Genomic DNA, 18,436 nt, shown 5'->3' on the forward strand with positions numbered 1-18,436 from the left:
AGCAGGGGGTTAGACTAGATGGCCTTTGAGGTCTCTTTCAGCCATCATTTTCTATGATTCTCAGGCCTGTATATCCTTGTGTTAAATGTCAGTAGAATAAGCAGGTGTCCTTGTGTCTCTAAGGAGGCAGCTTCCCTCCTTTTCTGGTAGTTGTTTGGGAGCAGACTGATTATTTCCTTCAGCCAGCAGTGCCTGGGATCATATATAAATATCTTGTTCCTATGGATGTCAGCTCAGGGCTTATGTGCTCAGGGTTGCCCATTGCCTGAATGAAAGAGCTTGGCATTTTTGTGGGTGGGAATAGGATTGGTTTCTGCAGGTTCACTTGGCTGTACATTGCCACAATAAAAGAAGGATGCACCATCCTGGGGGAAACAGGATTGCTCTCTTGTGCCTTGATGGGCAGTGTTGGGGGCTTGTAGCAACAAAGTCTTAGTGGTGTGATAGAATCTGGACCTAAATCTTTGTAACTGCACTCTCCATCCTAAGAGTTCTATGAGCTGCAGTAGGTATTTGAAACTGTGATATGAGGCATTGTGGGATATCTTTAATACATTAAGAAGTTTCTGATATTTTAAAAAACAGAAAATAATTGTTAAAGAGGTTTTATTAAAACTTATTTTTGTGCTAATTATCCATCTTGAATCTTTATCCTGGTTAGTGTAGATTTTCCACGTACACCTCCAATACTTATTCACATTTCATTTCCATTCTGCAGTTCATCTTATGAGGATTGGATAAAATTCTCCCCTCTGTTCCTATTTTGGGGCATTGGACTAATGCTTTTTACTTCTGGAGTTCAAATGGTAGATGCTCTGGGGTCCTGAGATAGATTTAATGATTTCAGACTCTCCACAGACTCAGTGTGGTATATTTTAGAAACCACCTCATGATTTAGCATGATGGGAGTCTGCACAGGAGTGTTTCATGGCTAGGTACAGCATTAAAATCATGATTAAAGCTATCAAAGCAATGGCATTAAAGGTCAAGTTTGGTTTTCCACTGTTAAAATGTGGGGAAACTTGAACTCATTTTCTAGAATTTCCCTGATGCTAATCTCTTCTGCGAGTGACTCCCCCAACAATAAGCTACATAAATCTTGAGAGGAAGAATGTTTGACTCATGTACTTAAAGATATATTTAATTGCTCTCATTGTAACACTTGGAATTTTTTTTTTGTTGCATTGTTTTTCAGGTTAGAACGTCCTGAAAAAATCAGCACTAATGGAGTACTAGTGGTAATGTTTTCTTTTTTCCTGTAATCTTGCCTGTGTAGCATGGGAAACACTTAAATTACTAAGGGGACTCAAGATTTGGAGCTTTGCCTCACAGCCTGTACTTGAAAACCCCACACTTTAACTAAGGTAGAATCTGGGAAAGTGGTGAACACAATGCCACTGTCTACCAAAGACTGTATGTTCCCATGGGCTAATGTGGCTCTTTGGGATATAGTGGCAAAGGGATTAAAACACCTTGCTATAGTTCCAAAGGCATGAGTGTGAACTTTGCTTCATACTCCCACTGCCATCAGTGTGGTTAAACTGGTAATTTGGAGTGGGGAATGAAAACCTGCCAGATATGATGCTAGTTGTGACTCCCTTGGGTGCTGTTGTCTTCAGAAGTCCTGCCTTGACCTTGCTAGCCTGTTAGGCCTCCTACACTTGGGCGTTTGTATCTTCCCCTTTGTATACTTATTGCTTAATGTGGTTGAAACTGTATTAGGGAAGTGACAGAACTTACACAACCAGCTTCACTCAAAGTATTCCTTGTCTTGACACCAGTCTTAAATAGCTGTTACTTTAATCATTCTACCACCCTCTGTTTTCAAATTCAGACTCTTAAGATGTTCCCATTTTTGCTTCCCAAGCATGTCACCATCACCATCCTCCCTGGTAAATATTGGCAGAGATTTGCTAGAGATTCTTCCTTGTCACTATTTTGTCAATTACAAGAGTACAATCTGAATCACTTAGGATTCCAGCTGTGTCATTCTTTGTCAACATATGGGTCATCTCTGTTACAGTCACGTGAGATTTCCTGTTTGGAAGTCAAAGTGGATGCAGAGAAACTGAAGCAACAGTCCACAAGTAAGACTATCATTTTATTAACTAGTTGTTTACATGTTTGTTATTCAGTACTTACAGTAGAAGCTGGAACATTAATAATCTACTACATAGGTTCCAAAGGCAATGTTGTCATACTTCAGTATCACAGAAGTCCACATTAAATTTACATTTTATTTGAAATGCAATGAAACAAAAATCAGGACATTCAAACGTCTGGGTCTTGTAACATTCTCTCCTTTTTGTTCAAAGAGTACTACATTTTCTGAAACTTAGCAAAAGTTCAGGAAAAAATTCTGTTGGTTGGCTATGTATAAAATGTAAATGTGTACCTAGTCTTGACCTGATACTGTTGTTTTAAATATTGTTTCACCATTTAATTACTGCAAAAGAAATCTTAAACTCTATACTTTATTTAGGTTGGAATATGCCAAAATCCATTTTTTTTCAAAAGGGACATTTTTGAGTTGCTTGGAAAAACAAAGTGTTCCAAAAGTTTAAATTTTAAATTGTACACACAGGCGTGGGTCTGCACAGATTTCATTTGCAGGTTTGAGATATGTTTGTGCAATCCAAGTCCCATTTGGAATCACTGCTTCTCCTCATAAATGTATTTCATGGACTAGTTTTTTAAATAAAAGTTACACAATTTTAAAAAATCATGACCTGTATCTAGACAAAAAAAGGCCCCATGAATAAACTGCTTACAACAAATGGCCTGATTACCAATGGCCAGACCTTGCACAGAAAGTTTGTTTGAAAGACAATTTGGAGGAAAAGGACAACTGAAAAAAAATCCTAAAGATGTTGCCATTTATCTTCTTGAGACAAAAACATTTCAGCTTCTGACATTCCTGTACGAGCACTTTGCTGAAAGTGCAGTGTCATCTTCTGAGAATACAGCAGTCTGTTCGTAGAATATTTTATAGGAGTTGTGACCCTAGGATGTTAGTCATAGTGGCTCTTAGTTAGATTGCTGCTGAGTAATTATAAAAAGGAAGATAGAGGTAAATGATTCTTTTTGTTTTTGCAATGAGCTACTCTAATTAAAACACCACAGCATCATATGTATTAAGCCCCCATGCATTTAAAAATGGCTGTGGGGCACTTTAACTAAACATCATTAGATGAACTTTAGTTAAAGTGCCCCAGCATCCGTTTTTAAACCCACAGGGGTTTATACACATGATGCTGCAGCAATGCTAGCGCATTCTAATTAGAACATTGATTTTTTTTTCATCCTCTGGGCATGTTCAAGGGTGATGCTTGGAGAGACCTGTAGCCTAGTGATTAGAGTACTCTGCTGAGAAGCTGAAGATACAGGTTCAAGGTCTTTCTGGGTAATGGGAGCCCTATAACATAAGTGAGTGTCATACCCATTGGCTATTGGGCTAAAATATGGGAGGTCCCTCCTTCTAATCATGGGGTTTTGCATAGCTAGAACTTGGGAACATATGCATAAATGAAGGGGAACATATGATGCTGCATACCTGCTTGGACAGAATACAGCCTTACTGAATATGCTCAGTCATTGTGTGGAGACTTGAACATCCTTGCTGTACTGGGAATAAAATTATACTGTTCATAAATGCCAAAAATTAAATTTATGAAAATATTCTAGAATATGACTTAGTCCTTTATGGGCACAGATAGTTTAGACAGGTGAGACTTTGGTAGCTTTTGTGACACATTCTAGGTTTTTTAAACATCTATTTTAATATGAAATCTGTAGGAAGATCTGGGCATTTTATATGAGAGGATATTTTTAAATAGTTGTATGTTTTGAGTTATAGATGTGTACCGTAAAAATTCTCTTGTTCTGTATCTCTTGTCTGTAGAGGAAGAACTCACGTTTACAGTAAAAGGATCGCATGAAGGAACCCAGAAGATTTCGCTGAATCCTGACTCCCTAGATTCTGTTATGTTTCACTGTATAAAAAATAACCCAACAAAACTGGATGTTACTTTACCAAAGAAGATCCTTTCTTCCATTGTACGTAATCATTAGTTTTATTAAAATAACATCAAATAGAACATTGCGAGAAATGTTAGCTTGCTTTATGCGGGGAATTTTGGTTGTAGTAGAGGGTTAGTCCTTTCCTCCTGGTTGTAAGTCACCATTGTGTTTTACCCTGCCCTCTCCTGCCCCCCCTTACCTTTTTTAAATTTCAGCTGGCCCCAGCTAAACAGGATTCTGAGAAAAAAGGATTCCTGACCCTGCCTCTGAATTCTCTTCCTTTGCAAAAGAAAATAACAATAACAGGGGTGAGTATCACACATGTTTTGGAATAGTTATTTTAGTTCTTCAATTTTTAGTATTAGAGGGATACATTTTTTATTTTTGGTTAGAGAACACCATTACTGTGTAGTGTGGTTCTAATGCATATTTGAAAAAGTGATATGAAATATAAAGAGCTTGTTCAATTTCTTACTAAAGTATCAAAGAGCAGCAATCATGTCAGTAGCCTGGATGAGTAGGGCACCTGTTTTTGGCACCCAATTAGAGGGTGTCCAGAATGGTGAAGGGACTCCATGCTGCTGCCAAAGCATTAGTAGCAAGAGCCAGGCCAGGTAGACCACTTTGTACCAGCAGGAGCTGGGCACTTTGAGTCTTCAAGGCAGGTAACACTGGCCCTTCTTTTTTCTCTCTTCCCAAGTTTAGCTCAGGACTACCGTTCCCCTCTTGCCTCCCCCACCCCTTGTAGGATTTTGCTCAGGGCTCAAAACCCCTACTGCTAATTACAATACTTACTCAACTATAAGATGACCCCTTGATAATTAGATTCTGTATATGGAAAATGTATATGTTTGATGTTATTTTCCAGGTATACAATTTAAATATTGGAGGGTTGTCTTGGATCCCTCTCCCTCCCTCCTCCAACTGCTACAGCAGAGTGGCTGCGGGGGGTGGGGGGTCAGGTGGCAACCTTGCCCTCTGTCCTGCCAATTCATTCCCTTGCAGCCTTCCTGCCCCCTGCCACCTGCATCTCTCCCACTCCCAGCTCCCCGCAGCCCCTGCCCCTGCCCCTGCTCCCACTCCCTCAGAGCCTCTTCCCTTCCCCGCTACTGTCAGAGGCTGTTTGGGCTGCTCCATGCTGGAGCATAGCACGTGGAAGCTCAGCCAGTGCTTGGCCATGCAGCGGTGCTGGTGCATGTGTTCCATGCCTGGGAGACACCCCAGCTGGAGCCAGAGCCAATCTGCACCTGACAGTAATGGGGAGGGAAACAGGTGAGGGGCAAAAGCTGCAGAAGAGAAATGGAGGGAGGGAGCAACCCTCCTGGCTGCTTGGGTTTAACTGTGCCCCTGGCGCAGGCTCAGGACCAGAGTCAGAGCCACAGTAGTTGCCTGTTCCCCTCTCTGCTTCATGTGATAATATAAGATTAGGGGCTTTTCCCACCCGTGCTGATTTGAGGAGGGGACAGGGGGAGGGGAAGAAAACCTCTTCTTATATTTGAGTAAATATGGTAAGCCTCTACTATTTCCCAAGTGAAAAGTAGTGTAGTTTGCCTTAGTGTGGCACTGACTGCTGCCCTCAAGCCCTGTCTCTTCATGGAAACAGGGGTCACTTGATGTCTAATTTATCCTGACATAACATTTTTCTGGTAGCACAAATGGTGAGCTAATAGACCTTGCTTCCATTTTTCATGCCTCTTCAGAGGAAAATCAGTGGTGCAACAAAAGGTAGTAATAAACCCTGCCACTTATTGTGCCTCTGTGACAGGACAGTCTGGGTAGCCTGAGCTGCTGCTCCTTTCCAGTCACCCTCAAGCCCCCAGCCCACCTGCCCACTTTCCCCATTTACAGAGAGGTACCCCAGGGAATCTGAGGTACTTCTCCATAAATGGGAAAGAAGGGGTTTTCTGCTTAGCCAGACTCATTCCCCATGATTGCAGGAATGAACCTGGCTCAGCAGGTAAAGTGGTGAGATGACATTCATAGAATCATAGAAAATTAGGGTTGGAAGGGACCTCAGGACGTCATCTAGTCCAACCCCCTGCTCAAAGCAGGAGCATCCCCAACTAGGTCATCCCAGGCAAAGCTTTGTCTAGCTGGGTCTTAAAAACCTCCAAGCATGGAGTGTCCACAACCTGTCTGGATAGCCTGTTCCAGTGCTTTACTACCCTCCTAGTAAGAAATTCTTCTTAATGTCTAACCTAAACTTTCCTTGTTGCACCTTCAAGCCATTACTCCTGAGAACAATCTAGCTCCATCCTCTTTTGAACCCCTTTTCAGGTAGTTGAAGACTGCTATTAAATCCCCTCTCAATCTTCTTTTCTCCAGACTAAATAAGCTCAGTTCCCTCAGTCTTTCCTCATAAGTCATGCCCCTCCAACCACCTCACCATTTTTGTTGCCCTCTGCTGGATCCTCTCCAATTTGTCCACATCCTTTCTGTAGTGGGGGGCCCAAAACTGAACACAGTACTCCAGATGTGGCCTCACCAGTGCCGAATAGAGGGAGACTTTCCTTCACCTGCTGGCAACATGCCTGCAAATGTAGCCCAGTATGCCATTAGCCTTCTTGGCAGCAAAGGCACGCTGCTGGCTCATCCAGCTTATTGTCCACTGTAACCCCTAGGTCCTTTTCTGCAGAGCTGCTGCCCAGCCAGTCAGCCCCCAGCCTGTACTGGTGCACGGGATTGCTTTGTTCTAAGTGCAGGACTTTGCACTTGTCCTTGTTGAACCTCATGAGATTCATTTTGTCCCAATTGTCCAATTTGTTCAGGTTACTCTGAATCCTAGCCCTACCCTCCACCATATCTATTATTCCCCCACATCTTGGCGTCATCTGCCAGCTTGCTGAGGTCACTATGCCATCTTCCAGGTCACTGATGAAGACATTGAACAAAACTGACCCCTAGGGCACTCTTTTAGATACCAGCTGCCAACTGGACATCAAGCCATTGATTACTACCCTCTGAGCCCAATGCTCCAGCCAGATTTCTATTCATCTTACAGTCCATTCATCCATCCCATACTTCCTTATCTTGCCTACGAGAATGTTGTGGAGATCCTTGCTTAAATCCATATCAAGATCCTTGCTAAAATCAAGGCAGGCAAGGTTCCTTGGGTAGATGTGATATCTTTTATTAGACCAAGTAAAATAGTTGGAAAAAAAGTTCTTTGCAAGCTTTTGGGCACAACCAACAGCCTTGCTAAAATCAAGGTACATCCCACTCATTGGTCTCCCTACTTCCACAGAGCCAGTCACCTCATCATAGAAGGCAATCCAGTTGGTCAGGCATGACTTGCCCTTGGTGAATCCATGCTGCATGTTCCTAATCACCACCTTCTCCTTCAAGTGCCTAGAAATAGATTCCTTGAGAATCTGCTTCATGATTTTTCCAGGGACTGAGGTGAGGCTGACTGGTCTGTACTTCCCTGGATATTCCTTTTTTAATCACCTGGGACCTCTCCTGATTGCCATGAGTTTTCAAAGATGATGGCCAATGGCTCTGCAATCTCATCAGCCAACTCCCTCAGCACCTTTGGGTGCATCCCATCCAACCCCATGGACTTAAATATGTCCTGCTTTTCTAAATTGTCCATAAGCTCTTCTTTTGTCACTGTTGGCTGCTCACCTTCTCCTCAAACTGTGCTGCCAAGTGCAGTAGTCTGGGAGCTGACCTTGTCTGTGAAGACTGAGGCAAAAAAGGCATTGAGCACTTCAGCCTTTTCTGCATCCTCTGGCAGAAGGTTACTGCCCTCATTCAGTTAAGGGACCCACCCTTCCCTGATCCTCCTCTTGCTACCAACATATTTGTAGAAACCTTTCTTGTTACCTTTCATGTCCCTTGCTAGCTGCAACTCCAAATGCGCTTTGGCTTTCCTGACTTCATTCCTCCATGCAGAAGCAATGCTCTTATACTCCTCCCTATTTATTTGTCCAAGTTTCCACTTTTTATAAGCTTCCTTTTTGTGACTTAATTTACTGAATAGTTCCCTGCTAAGCTAAGCTGGTCTTCTGCCACACTCGCTGGTCTTCCAGAGCATTGGGTGGTTTGTTCCTGAACTCTCAGTAAGGCTTCTTTAAAGTACAACCAGCTGTCCTGGACTTCTCTCTCCCTTAGACTGGCTTCCCAGGGGATCCTGCCCATAATTTCCCTGAGCAAGTTGAAGTCTGCTTTTCTGAAGTCCAGGGTCCTTATTCTGATACTCTCCATCCTTCCTTTCCTCAGGATCCTGAACTCAATCATCTCATGGTCACTGCTGCCCAAGTTGCCATCCACTAGTACATTCCCCACCAATTCTTCCCTGCTTGTCCTGCATCATCAAGGGTGGGACAAGGGATGATGTGTGTTTCACCCAATGAGGTAGATCGTCTGTGCCATAACATATTGCAGCACAGCTGATCCACTTCATTAGACAACATCTGTTTATAGTCTCTGTGTACAACACTGCACACAGCCAGCCAAGTTACTTCCAGTGTGGGAGGTAGTATTCACAGAGTATGACATGTCTCAGTATAATGCTGCCCAGTCCTGTAATTAAGTAGATTTGTTTCTGTAGTTTTCACTTGGAGTGCAAGGTAGCTTAGTCCACTTTCGAAGTGGAGTAGGTATGTTGCAGTTGGTAGTGAGTTAGTGTGGAATAGCTAGTATGCTATGAATTCATTCTCTGACTTGCTGCTTACTAACTTCCCTGTACAGCTGAGCCCCAAGTATGAAGCAAAATAAAGTTTAAAAAATAATATGGTACTTACCTTTACTTTGTTAATTTCTAGGACAAAACTTTTGACTTGCATGTAAGGGCAAAAAAATGGTAAGAAACTCTTTCCTGATTTTTAGGTTTCTAAAGACTCTGTATAGTGAATTCTGCCCTCTCTGCCTATGTGAAGGAAGGGAAAAAAGGTGCGTTTGTACGTTAAGAGTGTCTGCAAACATTTAAAAGTATGTCTGTGCGCTGAGAAAAGTCAGTATAGGTGTATCCATACTGAAGTCATACTGATGAATTGGCTTTAAACTAGCTAATTTGGGGACCAGTGCCAGTCTCTCTCACAGTAGCATGAAGCTCAGCATGCGCTATTTTATCCTCAACAGGTTATGTTAGGTAAATTGGCCCCTACTGGGTCTACAGTATAGCTGGAGGTAAAAAGGACCACCTTTTGATTCATTGGGTATGATGCTTAGCTACATTCTGAATCAGAATTGCTTAAAAATATTATTTGCCCTCCTGTTTGGTCTTTCTTGCCATGTACAGCCAACAGAACTAAGAGTGAGTGGGTGTCATTCCTTCTCATGCATCAAAAAAAAAAATGTTAACTAAGTTCCAGCTAGTTGCACCTGTACCAAGATAGAAAATAAAACAGAACTTTATTAGCATCACTGAGAACACAAAGTGAAGATAATGAGCATGTACTGGTTTCCTGAAAACATGTTTTGGCCCCCTGAACCTTGATTACTGGGTCTGATTCATAAGAAGAAAAAACCCCCAAAGAAACATAGTTTGACCTTCCAAATTTAGGTAGAGTTTTCAGGGCTGATGCTTAAGTAGGAACTATACTTACAAGTTTTACCTGTAAATTTGGCATATTTGATATGGGATCATTAGGGCAATAGGACAGGAGGAAGCAAAGGTGGTTTTAAGTCACAGAGGTGTAATGATGTGGCTCGGCACCTGGGACAGCTGATGCACACAGGGACAGCAGTGATTTCTGGTTGCCATTGCACCGCTGGTAAAATTATGCAGCTGTGGCAATAGCAATTAGTCTTGTCATACATTACACATGGTTCATCGTTTTGGGGATCTTATTAATTATTACTATGAGTTGGGAAGTTTTCTGAGCAATCACACGGTAATGCTTAGTAATAAATAAGACACGTCTGAAATTCCAGCGCTCTTGAAGACTCCAGGGTGCTGCAATGTGTTGTGGAGGCTGGGACTGACAAACAGCTGACCATTGGTTGCAGCCCTCTTGAACTAGCTCTGGTGCAGTATTGGGGCCGGGGCTGGTGCAGTGGTGGTGGCGGTGGTGGTGTGGAGGGGATGATGTTGGGACTGGTCCCGGACCCTGCACTGCCCCAGAGTCTTCTGATCATATTATCTCTGTGAAGTAGTTGAATATTAGCTTAGGATGTACTAGGCAATACCATCTGGAAATATTCCTTGCAGGAAGCCCTGACTTTGCTATGCTGCAATGGCACTCAGCATGTGTTTCACTGCTTGAATGCGCAGACACTAGGGGCTCCTAGACATGTGCAGGGAGCATGTAATTGCAGCGCATTGGAGCAGGTTCGATTAATCAAGTCTGCTGGAATGTGAAAATTAACACTCTTCAGCAGCCTCCAGCTCCCCCTGCTGATAAATGGAGGTGGGGTGCTTTAAAGCTTGTTGGATGAGCTTTAGTTCAAAGCACCCTGCCACCATTTTTCAGAGCAGGGACACTGATGCCTGTGATCATCTGGGAGCTTTTAATTAGCATTGCTTTTGGAGCTGCAGTAATTAAAGCACTCCCTCACACCTCCCAGGGCACATGTATAAACACCCTAGCATTTTAAGTGCAGTTAACTCATGCTAGGCATAATGTGTGACAAGGCCCTTATATATGGGAAGACTTGGCCCAGCATGCCAATTATTTTAAGGAGATGCTTGAAACAACATGTTAGCCAATAGTTTGAAATTTAAACAAATACTTTCTGACACTTGCCTTCACTTCAGATGAACCTATTATTTTTTGTAGGACAACCACCATTGTGTTTAATATTGTGATACTATATAGAGTATACTTTGATTAGATTTGTTTAGACAAATAATAAAGCCTCTTTTGCTGCAGCCTTAAAAGTACTACAAGAAATATTAAAAGTAAAATTAACATATGAAATACACTTCTGTTCTTTCTGGGGAGAAGCTTGCTTAGGCTCAGTTTACAAGTGAATATGAGACAATCTGAAGAAAATGCCATTGCTTTCTGTGTTCTTTTCTAGTGTAATTTTTTTGCCCTCTTAAAATATTCAGAAACTTTTATTTTTGAAGGTCACGACACTGGTTTTGTTTTTGAAAATTAAAATTGGTATATTGTATGAGTAAACTATGCTTTTGCCAAAGTGGTGGAGAATTGAACGATACTGTTAGTAACGCATGAAATAGTCCTGCTTATAAAATATCCTCAAAGTCAGTACTTTGCATAGTTTTCTTCCACCAGGGAGCAGTGTCACCTAAGACACTTGGGAAATTCAGGCATTCTCTCCAGTAGCAGGCAATAATTAAATTCATATACGTATTTGTATATGAGCCTTCAAGAGGGCTGCGACCAATTGCACACACAGCATGGACTACCATCCTTTATCTTTTAGGTCCCAGTTTTGCAAACACTTAAGTATATACCTCACTTTTCTGACATGAGGAAATTCAATGAGATGGTTAATGGGGAAAAAAAATGTATCTGTCCAGGTATTGGCAGGATTGGGCACTTTGATCCTGTAAGCTGCTTGGCATTATAAGGGAAACGAGTTAATCACATCTTAAGTTATTACCCAGCCACATGTTAATGTGATTAATGGCATCATAAAAAAGGAGTAAGTCACAAAGTTATTACACAAAATATATGTAATAACTTAGTGGCTGGTTCTCATCATGATATTAACTGAACATGTGGCCAGGCTGATTGGGGCTTCTGGCCTCCAGGGCACATGGGAGCTCTTAACTTCCATACAGAGGCTGTGCATGCTAATCAGCTGATTGCTGCTCCCAGCCTTGGGAGCCCATTGGAGTTAAGACTGGGGGCTGGGATTAGCTGCCATTCCCAGCTTCAGGGGCACATCAGAGCCCTTAATTCCAATATACCACTTCAGCTGGGACGAATGGCAAATCAAGGCTCCCAGCCTTTGGGGTGCAGCTGGAATAAAGGCCTTCACTGCCCCCCTTGCGTCTGGGAGCCCTGTCAGCTGATCTGAGCTCCCAGCCACAGGAGCTCATGGTACACCCCCATGGCTGGGAGCCCCATCAGCTGATCCAGGCTCCCAGCTGCAGAGGCTTGCTATTTGCCAGTGTAGGGGATGCACAGACCCAGAATTAGGATCCTGGGCTTCCTCTGCTTCAGCATTGTCACCATAGGATCTGATGTTTGATCTCACAGTCATGCCTCCTGCCAAGCATGTGTGACGTGATAGCAGGGGTGACTGTGGGGAACGTGCATCAGATCCCATTGTGCCTTTAAATGTACATCTGCCAGGGAACTTAGTAAGCTATTTGTGGGAGTGATGGTGATTTTTATATATTTAAACAGCAATAAAGCACATCCTGAGAGCTAATGTAACAAACATAGAAATACGTAGTATGTATTTCTATATTTGTTATGTGACTGGGATGTTACCTATAAGACTGTGAGAAACGGAAGTGTTCCATTTCAATGAGTGTTTCGTCGTTTTGACAGAACAGTGTTTTGTTTCAACTTTTGTTTAGAGTTGAAATGGAGGTTCTGTTTCATTCCGTCAAAACGTTTTGCCGTTTTGACCCTGTTTTGACATTTTTCCCATAGGAAAGAATGGGGAAAGGTCAAAACAGCCTATAACTTTGTCATTTCTGGCCAGATTTGGATGAAACTTGCAGGAATGGTAGCCCCTTCTGGGGCATGATGCATGCCAAGTTTCCAGAAGATAGGTGCAGGGGGTTTGAAGAAACTGCAGCCCAAAATCTTGAAAGCAAAGCTCATGTCATGTGTATGTTAAGCCACAGTGGGGTCAAAACTGCAGGAATGGTAGCTCCTTCTAAGGCCACAAAGCCTGCCAAATTTCAAGGTGATAGGTGCAGGGGTTTGGGGGGAGCTGCACCTCAAGCTGCTGACAGGCAAAACTCATGACATAGATGACCCTGTGTGTGTGAAGGCACAGCAGGATGAAAACTGCAGTGGTGGTGGCCCCTGCTCAGGCCCTGAAGCCTGCCAAGTTTCAAGGAGATAGGTGCAGGGGTTTCGGGGAAACTGCAGCTCAAGCTGCAGACAAGCAAAACTTGTGTCATGAGTGCTTGTGCAACTGTGTTTGTCTTGGGGCACTGGAGCAGGAGGACTACTGCAGGCCTGGCTGCTAAGCTAGTGTGTTACCAGTTACCAATTAGTCATGATTCACTCAGGGACCAGCTCAATACACAGTACCTAGCTACTACATAACGACTTAACAAGCATGGATTAACACCTACAAAACCAGGACTAAGGAGAGGAAAGAATCAATACAGAGAATCAACTGCCCCAAGACAGAGACAGTCAGTTGCACAAGCACCCATGGCATGAGTTTTGCCTGTCAGCAGCCAGAGGTGCAGGGCCCCAGAACCCCCCTGCACCTATCTCCTTGACAGTGGACAGGCTTTGTGGCAGCAGCAGGGGCTAGCAGGCATGCTGCACCTTAACACACACAGTGTCACCCATGTCATGGGTTTTGCTTATCCACAACTTGAGGTGCGGTTTCCCCCAAGCTCCTGTACTTATCTCCTTGAAACTTGGCTGGCTTTGTGGCCTCAGCCGGGGCTAGCATGCCTGCAGTTTTGACCCCACTGTGGCTTAACACATACATATGACACAAGTTTGGCTCTCAAGATTTTGGGGTGCAGTTTCACTGACGCCATGCACCTATCTTCTTGAAACTTGGTGTGCTTTATGCCCTCAGAAGGGGCTACCATTTCTGCAAATTTTATCCAAATCTGGCCAGAAATGACAAAATTATAGGCTGTTTTGACCTTCCCCATTATAGCCTATGGGCAAAATGTCGAAACAGCATTGAAATGGTGAAATGTTTTGACTTGCCTTGTTTCATTTTGAGGCTGTTTTGACCATATCTGTTTCATTTTGATTTTGCTGTTTCGACCTTGAAACATGTCAAAACAGCATCAAAACAAGACTGGTGGCCAAATTTCACACAGCTCTAGTTACCTTGCTGTGGGCTCATAAGACCATGTTGCATGTGAACAAGTGCTTCAGCCATGAATCAAGTCAGCAGGGTCTTATGGTTTGGCTGAAGTCTGAATTTGATCACGTGGCATGGTGCAATGGCTAGCCTTAGCATAGATAAATTTGCATTAACAAATTCTGTTTACTAGGCAGCGTGCATCTTCATTTAGTACAATACTGAAATGCCAGAACACGAAGTATAAACTTTGAGCACTTTTTTGAGATATTTAGGTAACCTGCTGGGGAAAAAAAGGTTGATTGAAAAAATAAAATAAAAATATTTCCAGATTCAGCCTTTGTGGTGGGTTATCTTTGACTTGTCATGCTTTTAATTCACTTTTGCAAGGAATTTAAAGCATTCTGACACTTCTCTCTTGTCCATATATTTGCTCCTTGTGCTGGTAATAGGGATATGTTATTTCTTTTCTTTCATTACTCAGTCCACAAGCAAGTGTGGGGAGAGCTATTTTTATAATTCTGAGTATTTGTGAAATGCAACGATTATCTGAATCTGAAACTAGCTGTAAATTTTGTGTACATACATTTGTCATGGTCTTTCTTTGTTCTAGTCAACAAGGACATGACGTGCGCTTGGGGTTTGACCTGTGTACTCAAGAGCACAATTTCCTGCATAAAAGGAAGAAATACGTTGCTGCAGCTTTGAAGAAGGTTCTCCATTTGGAGGAGGATCTTCAGGAGCATGAGGTATATGGGAAAGAATTTCAGGTCTCCCTCCTTCCCAGAGCACATGATGGTAGTACTATAGCATTTTTATATAAAAACAGAACATCTTGTGAAGCCTTAGAAATAAGAAGTAGCTTATTTGCTTTCCAGGAATGAAAGGAGCAGCTCCAGGATTAAAAAAAAATGGTATTAGGGTGCTTTTACTAATAGCTGTGAACAGAGATGGGTCTTAAATACTAAGACCCAATACTATTTGTAGGTAGGTGCTGATGACTGGGTGGCAAAATAGTAATAGCAGCTGAGCCCAATGTTCTTTGTACAGTCCCCTGTGGAAGTAGAAGGGTGTACAGGGTATCGCAGAATGCTCCTCAGGGGGTGCTGGCTTGGGCTTGCTGTGGCCTTGTCTGGTCTCTGGGAGAACCCCCTGAAACCAGTCCAGGCGTGGCTTACAGGGCAAGCAGGGAGCCCAGGCTACTCCCACTCTGAGACCCAGGTCTTCCCTGGTTCTCCATTGCCCTGACTCAAGGACCTAGCATCCACTTTTCTTCCGGAGAGGAACTTTACCACCTCCTGGAGTGACCCAGCACTTTGTATAGTTCCAAGCAGCAGAGCGGACGGTCTCTTTAGTAAAATTGTTTACTAGGGCAAAGCCAGCCAGCCAGAGGTTCTCTGTCTCCTCAGATGGGGTTAAGCAGTCCCTCTGTTCCCAATCCAGCCCTGACAGCTCTTAGCACCTCCAGAGATACTCAGCTGTTCCCTTTCCAGTCTTTCCAGCTCTCCAGAGCTCTGCTTACCTCAGTCTTCAGACTCTTCTGGCCAGGAGCCCCAGCCTGCTCTCCCATTGTCATGTATATTTCCTGTGGACACCTTATTAGGGGTTGGGTATTTCACCTTCCTTCATAGGTCAACAATTTCATTCAAGGCTGTTGGTGCTAAAGGTCCCTCTTGTCTCCTGCACTCTTGAGTCCTAGCTCTTAACTCTTCACAATCAGTGTGCAGGCTAAGGAGGTAAACTGAATCCCAATAGTATAACCATGTGAACAGAGTTAAGACAGAAATATCACAATAGTTGGTCTTTCCCCATTTAGTTTGCTGCAGCTTGACAATTTATCCATAACAAAAGAATAAAAGTGCATGTCTGGTAAAACTTTCAAGTAATGCAGACAGAATACTTGCACATAATTAGACAAGGTTCTTTGGGTAAATCTGATATCTTTTATTACATCAACTAAAATAGTTGGAAAAAATCTTCTTTGCAAGCTTTTGGGCAGAAACATCCCCCTTCTGTACATAATTATTTGACCTTAATGCTCAGTCTCCTGTTTTCATCCTTATACTCTCAAATTATAACATTATCATTTTCTGTGGTAGGATAGGCTACAGTGGTTGATACTATCTGAGCCTTGTAGTATTAGGAACAACTTCATGATGGAGATAGGCAGACAAGGTTCTTTGGGTGAATCTGATATCTTTTATTAGACGAGCTTAAATGGCTGGAAAAAACATTTTTTAGCAAGCTTTCAGGTTTAAAACCCCTTCGTCAGGCTGAAGAAGTCTCTGCAGTTGGTGTGTGCTCTTCCTGGATGAAATGAATAGTAAAGAAGCCAGAGGGTGGTCTGCATGCAAGACAGGCAGTCAGTGAAGATGTAAATTGAGGAGTCAGTGGGTGAGACAGGCTGGATCGTGGGGGGAGGGGGAGAGAAAAGGGGGATGAATGTAGCAGTTAAATAGTGGAGAGGTACTTGTGTAATCAGATGTTAGGCAGGTTATAATGTGTCATAAATCCAATGTCTGTATTTAGTCCACGATTTTTTGTATCCAGGAGGTTGATGAAGTGAAGTTCATAGGCTTGTCTCTGAGAAGTGGTTTGTAAGTTCCCTTTGAGGACTGAGAGATTAGAGAGAGAGTGGTTTTCTTGTGAGAAATGTGCCCCCACTGGTAATTGGTTATTCTTGTCTTTGATAGATTTCTGTGTGCGTTCATTCTGGTGCGCAGTTGTTGTTTGGTCTCTCCTACATATTTTCCATCAGGGCATTTCTGGAGGTGCAGCTGTAAGATCCGGGAATGCTGATGGCTCTGTTGTGGGGTAAGGGTGGTGGAGATGTAATTGTGAGGGTGATAGAGATGTGCTGGCAAGTTTTGCATTTCTTGTCATGGTGTGGTCTGGATCCATTCAGTGTGTTCTGGACCCGAGGAAGTTTGCTTCTGGTGATGAGGTTACCAAGATTTGGTGCTTGTTTGAAGCTAAGATGGGTGGTTTTGGGTAGATCTCTTTAAGAATAGGGTCTCTTTCTAGTATGTGTTGTAATTGTTCGAGGATTTTCTATATGGGTTTGAAGGAGGGGTGATATGTCATAACCTGCAGTGTGCGATTTGTGGGAGTTTTTCTTCTATACTGCAGCAATTCTTCATGTGGTATCTGGGTGGCTATTTCAAACATGCAATCTGTCTCTCTGCAGGAGTGTCCTTGTTGGGTGAAAGCCTTTTTAAGATTAGTGAGGTGGCAATCCCGGGCATTCTCCTCAGTGCAAATTCAGTGGTATTTGAGAGCTTGGCTATATATCACAGCTTTCTTGGTGTGTTTAGGGTGATTGCTGGTTCTGTTCAGATATGTATGTTGGTCTGTGGGTTTCTTGTATAACATGGTCTATATTTTACTATTCTGGATACTGATCATCATGTCTAAAAAGGAGATGTTGGTGCTGGAGTATTCAAGAGATAGTCGGATGGAGGGATGAAGATTGTTGAATTTCTGATGGAACTCAAAGTTTGCAGGTTTTCAGTCCAAATGATGATGATGTCATTGATATATCTTACATATAGCAAGGGTTTGATGTACAGTCCTTGAGGAATTTTCTTCCAGGTGGGTCATAAAAAGGTTGGCATACTGTGGGGCCATTTTGGTGTCCATAGCTGTTCCTATCTTCTGGAGGACATGTTGGTTATTAAAAGTGAAATTGTTGTGTGTGAGGATGAAGTGTATAAGGTCAGTAATATCTTTGGGTCTGTATTCTGAGTTGTAATCTTGTTCCTATAGATATGTAAGGCAGGCTTGGATGCCATCCTGGTGTGGGATGTTGGTATATAAGCTGGTAACATCCGTAGTAGCTAGGAGGGTGGTGCTGGGAAGGTGGTCTATGTTTTGTCTTGGACAAAACTTGCTCTTTGGGTGAAAAGTGTTTTAGGATTGCTTTGACAAAACCTGATATTTCCTCAGTTAGGGTCCCAAGGTTGGATATGATAGGTCTGCCAGGGTTCCCTTGTTTGTGGATTTTAGGGAGCATGTAAAAAGTTCCTGGATTGGGAAGTGGGGGAATCAAGGTCTGTAGTTTTTCTTGTAGTTCTGATGGAAAAGTTTTTATGGTATTTTTGAGTTTCACAGTGAAAAGGGAGTAGGATCTTCTTGTAGTTCTTTGTAGTAGGTGGTGTCAGAAAGTTTTCTGTTGGCTTCCTTTATGTAGTCTTCTCATTTAGGTTTAGGGCTCCTCCTTGGCAGTGTTGTCCATAAAAGGAGGTGAAAAGATCTGATAGCAATATATGAAGTAAGGATTTAGGGGCCAGATTTATAGAATTGATTAGAAATCTTACAAAACATTTTTTTTTGTAAAAAAATTAAGTAATTTGTCAAAACCAAAATAAGTTTTCAGAAAAGAATAAGTTTTGATGACTTCCCTGGTTCAAAACTATTCTTAACAAGCAAAATGTTTTGAAGCAATTGAACCCAATCAGATTTTATTATTATTACTAGCCAATTGCCCATCATAAATGACAGAGTGTTTAAGGGAGTGTTTACATGGCCTCCTACCCCCGCC

At 42.6% G+C, this 18,436-nt stretch overlaps 1 protein-coding gene across 1 annotated transcript in view; it reads left to right on the plus strand.

Moving 5' to 3' along the window:
* LOC149871844 (cytosolic phospholipase A2 epsilon-like) overlaps positions 1 to 18,436 on the plus strand; it is a 77,001-nt gene that overhangs the window by 34,153 nt on the left and 24,412 nt on the right. Inside the window, exons 7-12 of the mRNA XM_090033357.1 lie at positions 1,196 to 1,238; positions 2,024 to 2,087; positions 3,902 to 4,056; positions 4,236 to 4,328; positions 8,787 to 8,824; positions 14,510 to 14,645. Coding sequence (XP_089889483.1) covers positions 1,196 to 1,238; positions 2,024 to 2,087; positions 3,902 to 4,056; positions 4,236 to 4,328; positions 8,787 to 8,824; positions 14,510 to 14,645 — 529 coding nt within the window. The remainder of the gene's footprint in view (positions 1 to 1,195; positions 1,239 to 2,023; positions 2,088 to 3,901; positions 4,057 to 4,235; positions 4,329 to 8,786; positions 8,825 to 14,509; positions 14,646 to 18,436) is intronic.

Source organism: Crocodylus siamensis, chromosome 2 (assembly GCF_052110815.1).
Source record: "Crocodylus siamensis isolate JL-2025a chromosome 2, ASM5211081v1, whole genome shotgun sequence".
In the NCBI taxonomy this organism is placed as follows: domain Eukaryota; kingdom Metazoa; phylum Chordata; order Crocodylia; family Crocodylidae; genus Crocodylus; species Crocodylus siamensis.